General features: G+C 34.4%; 1 protein-coding gene across 1 annotated transcript in view; it reads right to left on the reverse strand.

Moving 5' to 3' along the window:
* LOC130235287 (coiled-coil domain-containing protein 141-like) overlaps window positions 1-9,367 on the reverse strand; it is a 54,552-nt gene extending 45,185 nt beyond the window's left edge. Inside the window, exons 1-3 of the mRNA XM_056465827.1 lie at window positions 8,956-9,367; window positions 5,892-6,014; window positions 2,918-3,109 (exon numbers count right to left, since the gene is read on the reverse strand). Of these exons, the coding sequence (XP_056321802.1) occupies window positions 2,918-3,109; window positions 5,892-6,014; window positions 8,956-9,066 (426 nt within the window). The 5' untranslated portion in view covers window positions 9,067-9,367. The remainder of the gene's footprint in view (window positions 1-2,917; window positions 3,110-5,891; window positions 6,015-8,955) is intronic.
* Window positions 9,368-11,519: the final 2,152 nt, after the last annotated feature.

Here is an 11,519-nt window from a genome sequence, read left to right on the forward strand (position 1 = left end):
ACAAAAGTAACTTTCCCCATCACTGCTTCTGACCAATTTATTTCATCCTCACTGCACAGCATAAATATCTTCAAAATAACAATTTCAAAATAAAAGTTTGCATTGTATGTAGGAAGAACTATACAGGGCAACCACAAACATGTGACCAGTCATGAACAAATATTGATAGTTGTCATTTAATACATCATTAAGTCAACTCAAAAATAAATAAATAAATAAATAAATAAATAAATAAATAAATAAGAGGGCTGTTACTAGCCGCCAAACTATTTTTGATTGTACTTTTATTACTTCTGATTTAAGTTTAAATGTTTGGTGTGGTGGTTATTTCTAAAGTACTAAATCTCTTGTTAGCGCAATCATAATGTAACCTTAACAGTTAAATTTTTTTGATTCTGGTTTGTCACATTTGTTATTTGTTTCAACATCTGCTTGGAAACATACATAACCACTGCATAACCACTTTCTGTTGAATGACAACTCCATCATGTTATGTAAATGACAGCAGCAACCTTCAACAAATGAATGCAGCCGATATACATCATCATACTAATACAGCAGGAAGCACATCTGTTGAAATGTTAGCAGTAAAACTAATATTGTTCTCAGAGATGTTCAATATTTGTTTTCTGACCAAGTTTATTTACACAACCACTGCCTTTTGATCCTGTCAAAACATCTGCGTGTGCCCTTGATGATGATCTTTTATCAAGAATTTCTTGCTAAGGCAGATATCAAAGTAATGTGACAAACATGTTTCAGATCGCAGAAAATTCAGGGAAACTGTGGCTCACTATGTAAAAAATCCTAAACAAATAGACAGTATTGTGTTTTCTTTGAGTATCAAATAGCACCATGTTTCCTAAGTTTAAAGCTGTGACAACAAAAACTATCCATAGCACTTTTAAACAGAAACATTGTTTTTATACAGTACACAGTGTGGCGCACTCCCTGCAGCATGTTTAACCATCAGAGACCATTCTTTTCTCTAAATTGTTTATAAAAGCTGCTGGTTATAAAATACTGATGGAAAAACTTTGGCAAAAGTTGAACACTATTACAATGGCCTTTTTTAATTTCTACTGCTATTTTGCACAACATTAATTGCACACTTAAAACACATACATTTTTTCATTAATTGCATTACTCTGTACAAAGCAATACTCACTTAATAAAGGTGAGTAAACCCGTTGTAACTAGTTTAAATTAACTTGTGAACTAAAACATTACTTTTTAATTTCCCCAAAAAATATCGAAGCAGTACATACAGTGCATCTGGAAAGTATTTATAGTGCTTCATTTTTCAACATTTTTTTGCTAAAGCCTTATTCCAAAATGGATTAAATTCATTCATTTCCTCAACTTTCTACACACACTACTCCATAATGACAATGTGAAAAAGGTTTTTTGAAATTGTTGCAAATTTATTAAAAATAAAAAACCTGAAAAATCACATGTATATAAGTATTCACAGCCTTTACCATAAAGCTTTAAATTGAGCTCAGGTACATTCTGTTTCTGATCATTCTTGAGATGTTTCAGCAGCTGAATTGGAGTTCATTGGACATGATATGAAAAGGCATACCCCTGTCTATATAAGGTCACAGGGTTGACAGTGCATGTCAAAGCACAAACCAAGCATGAAGACAAAGTAATTGTCTGTAGACCTCCAAGACAGGATTGTCTCAAGGCACAAGGTTGGGAAAGGTTACAGAAAAAATTCTGCTGCTCTGAAAGTTCCAGTGAGCACAGTGGCCTCTATCATCCGTAAGTGGAAGACGTTAAAACCACCAGGACTCTTCCTAGAGCTGGCCGGCCATCTAAGTGATCGGGGAGAAGGGCTTTAGTCAGGGAGGTGATCAAAAACCGATGGTCACTCTGTCTGAGCAGCAACCCACCAATCAGGTCTGTATAGTAGAGTGGCCAGACGGAAGCCAGTCCTCGCCTGGAATTTGCCAAAAGGCATCTGAAGGACTCTCAGACCATATAGGAAACTAAATTCTCAGGTCTGATGAGACTCAAATTGAACTCTTTGGAGTGAATGCTAGGCATTACGTTTGTAGAAAACCTGGCACTGCTCATCACCAGGCTAATACCATCCCTACAAGCATGTGAAGCATGGTGGGGGCAGCATCATGCTGTGGGGATGTTTTTCAGCAGCAGGAACTGGAAGACCAGTCAGGATAGAGGGAAAGATGAATGCAGTAATGTACAGAGACATCCTGAATGAAAACCTGCTTCAGAGTGCTCTTGACCTCAGACTGGGGCGATGGTTCATCTCCCAGCAGGACAATGACCCAAAGCACACCGCCAAAATATCAATGCAGTGGCTTTACAACAACTCGGTGAATGTCCTTGAGTGGTCCAGTCAGAGCCCAACCCTAAATCCTATTGAACATCTCTGGAAAGATCTGAAAATGGCTGTACACCATCGCTTCCCATCCAACCTGATAGAGCTTGAGATGTACTGCAAAGAGGCAAAAATTCCAGACAGGTGCCAAGCTTGTGGCATTATATTTAAAAAGTCTTGAGGCTGTAATTGCTGCCAAAGGTGCATCAACAAAGTATTGAGCAAAGGCTGTGAATACTTCTGTACATGTGATTATTCAGGTTTTTTATTTTAAAGAAATTTGCAACAATTTAAAAAAAATCTTTTTTCACATTGTCATTATGGGGTGTTGTGTGTAGAATTTTGAGGAAATAAATTAATTTGATCAATTTTGGAATAAGGCTGTAACATAAAAATGTGGAAAAAGTGAATCACTATGAATACTTTCCAGATGCACAGTACATTGTAAAAGTGTTATAGAAATAAAGGTGAACTGAATATAGTTTAAAAGAAACTTCTCAACATTGTATATAGTCAACTGAACATTATTAGTATAATCTGTTACAAAAAAAATGAAGTCAACGTTACCTCTAAAGCACACTCAAAGAAATGGCATGCCAAGACCAGGAGTGATCTCCTCTTCTCCAGGTGGTTCACCAGTGTTGTCCAAGCCTCGCTAAGAGAGACTGCCATGGCCTTATACACCAGCTCCTCTCCATCCTTCTGAGCCGCTGTTTTATCAGCCTCCTTCAGCAAAGCCCACACACCTCCTTCATTTTTCTGTGGTAAATTAAAATTCAATTTTTAGGCCTCAGCATTCTAGCATATTAAATGGGCACAGCTCTTTCTTTTATTTAAACTGTAAACAAGAAGCAGTTCCTACGCTGATTAGAGACGTCTGGTGGGCAGATGGATATAAGTACATGATGAAATATTCAGTAACGCGCGGTGCCGTTTTAACTGTGGTGCATAGAGGACTTTATTTGTTTGCTTTGATTAAAGGCTGCAGTCTCTACTTTCTGGGTCTGTAGTTACTTTTGGTCAAATAGCGGTTTGGATGCTATTACTTTCAAATATAGCATGGAAATGATTCTATAGCATGTAACTGTGATGAAATCAATCATTTGAAGACAGTTCAAAGGTGCAAGTAAGAATCACTTTGTGTGGCATACTCTATATCGAAAGTAAAGTCAATTTATGCGAATCTTGTAGTAAAATAAATAAATAGGTAGTAAAAAAATAAGTAAAACTCTGCACACAATCTTTAACTTCTGTTATTAATTACTACTCAAAAGTCCTTTCTTTTTACCTGTGCATTCATCCAGTCATTCATTTTCCTTCGGCTTAGTCCCTTTAATCATTAGGGTGGCCACAGCGGAATGAACCGCCAACTTATCCAGCATAAGTTTTATACAACGGATGACCTTCCAGCTGCAACCCAGTACTGGGAAACACCCATACACTCTCACATGCACACACATACACTTGGGCTAATTTAGTTAATTCAGTTCACCTATAGCGCATGTCTTTGGACTGTGGGGGAAACCCATGCCAACATGGGGAGAACATGCAAACTCCACACAGAAATGCCGGTGCTAGAACTAGTGACCTTCTTGCTGTGAGGTGACAGTGCTAACCACTGAGCCATTGGTGTTGGCTTTACCCTATGCATATCTTTATAATAAAATAGCCTTGATTCATAACAGTCATATTTAAAAGCTCTGCTGAAGAACCTTGACGTTAAACTGGGTCTTAAAGCTGAGGAGCTAATGATGCCTCCAACAACCACTACAAAAACCTCACCGGAAATACTGTAAATATTCTTCTCGTTGTTCTTTGAGGCAGCCAATTCGAATGTTATCTCTCGATTGAATGGGCATTGTCAGTGGATATCAGCTGGTAGATTTGTGCCAGTAGGGGTCCAAAAGAAATTTTGAACTATGTAAATGTTTGGGACTATGTAACATGTAACTATGTTTGGGTAATAATTCTATATTCAAAAAAGGTCTCTTCTGCTAGACCAGGGGTGTCCAAAGTCCTGTTGATTTTTGCTCCAACTTGCTTTAACACATCTGCCTGGAAGTTTCTAGTATATCTAGTAAGAGCTTGATTAGCTGGTTCAGGTGTGTTTGGTTAGGGTTGGAGCTAAACTCTCCAGGACTAAAAGAATAGCATTTAAGCATTTGCTGAAATAGCTTTTTACGCAGTCTTGCCCCATTATGTTTGACACATTTAATGTGTAATGAAACTATTAATTTTCAATAAAATATTAATATTAACTCAATGTTTGAGCAGTGGTGTATGACACCACTGATTGGCTGTCTGGTGTAACTCAATCAATTAAAATCTATTTTGATGTTAGTATATTAGTTAGGAATAATTGTTTTATTAATGGGGCCAATGGCCCAGTGGTTGCTCTCTTTATTAATAATTTTCCATTCCATAGTAATTGTTGAGGGTCTAAACATGCTAGAAAACTCAAACTATGAACACTCCAGAATGAATTGCATCTTAAGCTTCGTTTCTAGTACACAAAACAAAACTATCAGACATGGAATGGCAGAATATCTACAAAACAAAAAAATTTCTTGGTGCAAAATCTGACACTTAACAGGAGTTAACTTAACTTGGTTTTTGCTATTTTAGGCCTTGTATTTTAATAAGCTCCTTCTAGATATCTAATCAGATAAACACCAAATTTAGGCAGTTTAAATCAAAGACTTTTGTAAAGTAAAATTGTGAAGATCTTGAGTTTTCGCTGAAGTAGTCCATGGTATCCTGACAAATTTTGATGTTTTGCCAAGAGAAAGTAAGTTACTATTACACAGATATCCCATGTCTGATCTGCCTCCAAATTCATGGTCTGCCTCCAAATTCATGTCTGCTTAAGTCATTTAAAGAATGACTGTTTTAAATAATAGTTTACACACACACACAGCATTGTTGGTTTACCAAAAAACCAAAAAAAATCCTGTTGCATTACTACACTTGATTTTGGTTTTACTGTAAAAAAAGAAAACGAGTTAAATGAGAATCTGAAATACTTTTATGGCATACTTCAAAATATAAAGATGATTTAGTATTCAAACAGGTTTTATTTTTTATTGAATAAATTGTTCTTACACTTCATATTTTCTGATTTTCATAGTATACATATTTATTCCAGTACTTTTACCATAAACTGACACATCAACCATTTTGGAGAGGCTGATGTTTAAAAAAAATTATGGGATGTGTTGAAAAAATGCGTTGAGCATGTTAACTAGCGACATTAGGAGTTAAGAAATGCAGTCCAAAATATTTTTCTTGGTGGGCAGTTAACGGGTTAATAAAGTCCTTTAACGGGTTATTAAAAATATTCAGCAACAGTCATATCACCACCTGCTGCCAGAGGAAGTTTGGTACATATCAATAACTTTTGACATATTTGACAAACTTTTGGCTGAATGCTTATTGAAAACTGTTCTCTGGCATCCTAAGGTGGAGTGCCTGGGTGCAAGGGCCCTTTCATAGCTGTTGCAGCTATTAAATATTTATTATTATTGTTGTTGTTTGAGATCACCTTAAGTTTGGCAAGGAGCTGCTCATGTTCCTGCAGAAGCTTTCTGGTCTCATCTTGGTTGTTTCCAATCTCCAGGAGGTTAGGCTGTGCTTCAGTCAGCTGTATATGCACCAGCTCCCCACACTTTAAAACACACACATACACAGAGTGAGAGAGAGGTGTTAACGTATGGCTGTGCTACTGTGCATGCATCTCTCGTATCCACGTGGCCTCAAGTGCATTTGACAGACTGTAAACAAGACTGAAAACAGGTTCTCTCAAAGGGACCTTCATTGGCTCCTATCCAAAAAGGACTTTGATTTCAACGCAAAGCTCTCTCTGTGAGTTCTCATGCGATCTATTGCAAGTCCCAATGCAAACTTTGGCATGTAAATTGTGCAGATCTTAAAATCGCACTGCAATTTGCAAGTACGAGATTCTGAGCCATTCTGAGACCGAATGAAATGTAAAGCTTCCACAGCTGCCACAGCCAGTCAAGTATGTTAAACAAATGCAAAAATACGGGATGATGGCTAATTATCTGTTTATATATTAAGGCTACTTGTACAGTGTGTTGTGCAGGAATGTTATGATAATTTTTAATACTAAAATGGCATTAACTGCTTTGAAACTTGCCATATAAACAACAAGGTGGAAAATGTAAAAATGTAGGACATCACAGCTGGTAGAGGGAAGATTATTGGTGAATAAATACTTCAATTTACTGTTTCCTCAGCTATCAAATGATTCAGAAGACTTAAAAGTAGGGCTGCATGACTGAAAAAAAAGTGACATTGCGTTTATATATAAATATATAAAATCTGAAAATGAATAATCACAATAAAAAAGTGATTTTTCTACTTTGCTTTCTCTTGTTACTAATCAAAATACCAAAAGAATCCTAGATCTAGAAGAAATATTGTTTTGTTTTCACCTTCAGAAGAAATGAGGCAAAATTAAGAGTTTTTCCTTAACCAAGCAAATTATCCTCCAGTGAAGTAAAATAATCTTGTTTTGGCTTTGAAATGTAGATAATTGGACTAGAAACAAAGTCCAATTATTTATTGCATACATCGTATGAATTCCACATAAATACAGTAATTAAATACAAATCTGTTGCTCCTGGTCAACTATAAATCAAGACTTAATGCATATCTTGCAATGTGACTATTGTGGATGCGCACATTGCAATTTTCGATATTCGGTATTCGATATTCGGACTACTTTAAAGCATTCTGGACCCATATTCACAGAATATAGCTTTGAAACAGTATTAGACAGAAATAAACGCATATTTTAATTTTGGGTTGAACTCTTCCTTGATAAACTGCATGAAAGCTGTAGTGCCAACTAACCAGTACACTTTAGACAATAACTTCAGTCTAAAATCTACTTAGGTCGTTACATGATGAATAATTCAGGCCATCAGTTGTTTGGATCATTACAGAGCTCTGTGTTTTACTCCCAGCTGTTTTTACTTGCCCATTAAGTCACTACGCCAGGCATTATGGAAAGTTCACACTCCATGGAATTCTCTTATGGAAACAAAACACAAAGGTTTTACTGATAATGCAAGCCAAGGGTGTGTTGAACAACCTAAATTGCGTGCCCATGACATCACTAGTAAAAGCGATTCTCTTTTAAATATTCCCCAAATTATGTTTAACGGAGCAAGGAAATTTTCACAGTATGTCTGATAATATTTTTTCTTCTGGAGAAAGTCTTATTGTTTTATTTCGGCTAGAATAAAAGCAGTTTTTAAATTTTTAAAACATTTTAAGGTCAAAATTATTAGCCCCTTTAAGCTTTATTTTTTTCTTGATAGTCTACAGAACAAACCATCATTATACAATAACTTCCCTAATTACCCTAACCTGCCCAGTTAACCTAATTAACCCAGTTAAGCCTTTAAATGTCACTTTAAGCTGTAAAGAAGTGTCTTGACAAATAAAGTAAAATATTATTCACTGTCATCATAGCAAAGATAAAATAAATCAGTTATTAGAAACGAGTTATTAAAACTATTATGTTTAGAAATGTGTTGAAAAAAATCTTCTCTCTGTTAAACAGAAACTGTGGAAAAATGAACAGGGGAGCTAATAATTCTGACTTCAACTGTATATAAAATGTAGTTTTTGTTTAATTCTGTAAACTATTGAATAAAACGTTCCTTTCAAATGCAAAATAATAATGTCATTTAGAGCATTTTGGCTTAAAATAACAAAAATATTGTCTATAGAAAAACACACCATTTTTTTAACTTCAGAAGAGTAAATAACCCTGGTTTTTCAACTACAGCAAATGTCAATGCAATACAAATAATATTTAATAAAATTAGAAAGAAATTTGATTAGATCTTTAGAAAATAAACAAATATTACACTTTACCAAAGCCCATGACATACACCCAGTGAATTTTAAGAAACAGTTTTCAAGAGGTCTTTTAATTGTTTCGTAATGTTTATAATTCACACAAAATTAGACATTCCTTAACTTATTGTTACTAACACTAACACGGATTATTATTATTACTATTTTTATTATTATTATTATTACACAGACAAAAAATACCTAAAAAGGAAAGCTAATTAAAAATAATGAATACTACATACACTGAAAATAAAAACGATTTATTGGATTTACTAAATTTAAGGTAAGTGGTTGCAAACAATTTAAATTGGGCTGAATTTAAATAACCATACGATTCAGTAATGTTCAACAATTTTTTTGTTTAAATTCAGGGCATATAAAGTGTTTGCAACCATTTAAAAACCTTAAAAACATTTAGTAAATTCAACGAATATTTTTTTTTCAGTGTAAAATAAAGCTGCAGCTGGGACATTTTGCTGAATGATATGATTTGATTTAGAACAACAAATGGGTGGGTAAAAATGCTAGATCCTTCATATCTGACAGAACTATGATTTAAAATTTATTGAACAATATTTGCAACAAGTCAAGCACCTAAAGCAGGCCTAAAAACTGCACAATGATACAACTGATATGAAAAGCAACTCCATTTACCTTATTGTCTGTGCCATATGCATAGAATTAAATTAATTGTAGAATAGTTAAAATTTAAATACCCTGAGTATGGTTACAACAATCTGCGAGTCTCCAGCTTGTACGGCCACAGTGCTGATGGTTGTTGTGGAAGGCTGACCTCCAGCATCACCTTCACTGGACATTGTGGACATTTTCCCTTCGGGTCCACACGTCCAAGAGCAGAAAGATCAGAACAAAGCCCTGTACACACAGGGTCTTGCTGTAATCCAAATCTCCCCTTTTCAGAAGCCCACAACTGACGGCCAAACAAAAACTGAGTGAAGTCTCTGGGGTTTTTAAAGAGACACAGCCCACGTCCACATCAAATAACCACTTGCCCTGCAGGTAAAAACTCTGCAACCCTTTAAAGGTCTTTCAGCATTGCTGGGCTCTTGCAGGCTCCTCTGGGGCCACTGGCCTGAATGAACAGTATGGTGCAAACACAGCCGTCTATGTTGACAGGACAGAGAGAGGCGTGTTAAAAATAGACATATCCACTAAGTTTATCACACACTGTGCACAGAGCCATTTGACACACCCCCATTTAGTTACTTTAGTGCGTCTGTTGCTTTCTCTCCTCCCCTTGAATGTCTCACTATGCCTAAGCTTTGCTTTTCATTATAATAGTGAAAACAATTACATACCTGTACTTACAAAACATCTGACTATATTGCCAAAAAGCACAGGTAGTCCATGGAGTCTACAGGCAGTACCCTCTTAAAAAAAGAGAGCCAAGTAAAATTTCCACTTTACAATAAGGTTTCAGCAGGTAATGTATTTACTAACATAAACACTGAACAATACATTACAGCATTTATCTAGCTTTGTTAACTTTATTTATATTTGAAAATTAAGTCATTCATTGTTAGTTTGGTGTTATTACACAGCTCTCACAACTCAAATTCTAAGGTATGTTATTTCCAGATAACAACCACTGAATAACACAGGTTCATCCAAATGGTGTCAAACACTTAAAAACAGTGGCGTGACAGACAAGCATATACAGCTGAAGTCAGAATTATTGGCCCGTCTGTATATTTTATTCCCCAATTTCTTTTTAATGTATAGATTTTTTAAAACACATTTCTAAACATAATAGTTTTAATAACTCATTTCTAATAACTGATTTCTTTCATCTTAACCATGATGACAGTACATCATATTTTACCAGATATTTTTCAAGACCCTAGTATTCAGCTTAATTTATTTATTTATTATTTATTTATTGCCACATCAGCAACTTATGGCTATTTCATGGCAAATAGATTTGCATAAAAATATTACATGATAAAAACAAATTCACATTGCAATAAAAGGTTACTTGGACAAATATATAAAATAGAAATAAATATAATTCACACAAAAATATATGGAAAGTTAAATATGACTTTTCAGTTAAATTTTTGATAAGTAATTTAAGATTCATCCTGGTGCTACCTTTTTAAAAATATCCATCAAAGTACTCTGCTTATAAAAATTGTCTAATGGTATTCAAACTTCCACATTTTAACAAAATATGTGTCATGTTAAGAGCAGCTTGGCAGTAATTACATTTAAGTCGTGCTTTAGTAATCAGTAAATACAAATGAGTCAAATCTAGTAGACAGTTTGTTCATGATCAAAATTATAATTATAAAAATATATTATATAAAATTATAATTTGCAAAGTGTCTTTCATTTATTTTCGGGTTGATTTCATGAAATTTATTATTTATGCAGTTGTCCCATCCCCTGTAGCATTCAGCTTAAAGTGCAATTTAAAGGCTTAACTATGTTAATTAGGTTAACTAGACAAGTAAGGGTAACTAGGCAAGTCATTGTATAACAATGGTTTGTTCTGTAGGCTAATAATATTGATCTTAAAATGGTTATAAAACAATTAAAAACTGCTTTTATTCAAACCAAAATAAAACAACACTTTCTCCGGATGAAAAAATATATAGGAATTACAGTTTAAAAAAAAAAAAAAAAAAAAAAACGAGGCTCTGTTAAACAACATTTGGGAAATATTTGACAAAAAAAAAAGAACTAAAAAAAAAAAAAAAAACAGGAAGGCTAATGATTTTGATTCCAACCAGGGTACTTCGAATCATCCTGACCATCAATGAATATGTTAACATCTATATTTATATGCTTGTTTTATATGTCTGTTTTTGACTGTCTGCTGCCATTTTGTGACTGACTAATAACTGGTTAGTGTATGCTCCGTTCGGCCATTAACATTTTGATCAGCTTTGCTAATCTTTTTAATCAAAGATTTAATAAATTAATATTGCTTAACACAATGCTTTGTGTCAAATTGTATGTTGTGTGCAAAGTAGTCATGTAATAAGTGGGATAAAGTACATATAGGAGGTTGTTGTTGCAGATTATTACATGGCTGTCTGGAGCACTTGATTGTGGATCAGTTGTGACATTTTAAGGTATGTTTTTCCAAGATAATAACTAAGCCCACATGGAATCTCCACGCACAGAAATCCACAGATTTTAAGCCCATCGTTGAGTATGTATTTACTTGTGTAAATGTGTGTAAATTAATATTTATTGTTTTTTAATTAATTTCACTAATATTATTGTGATATAATAACAGTAATATTAAAATGTT

Source organism: Danio aesculapii, chromosome 9 (genome assembly GCF_903798145.1).
Source record: "Danio aesculapii chromosome 9, fDanAes4.1, whole genome shotgun sequence".
NCBI lineage: Eukaryota > Metazoa > Chordata > Actinopteri > Cypriniformes > Danionidae > Danio > Danio aesculapii.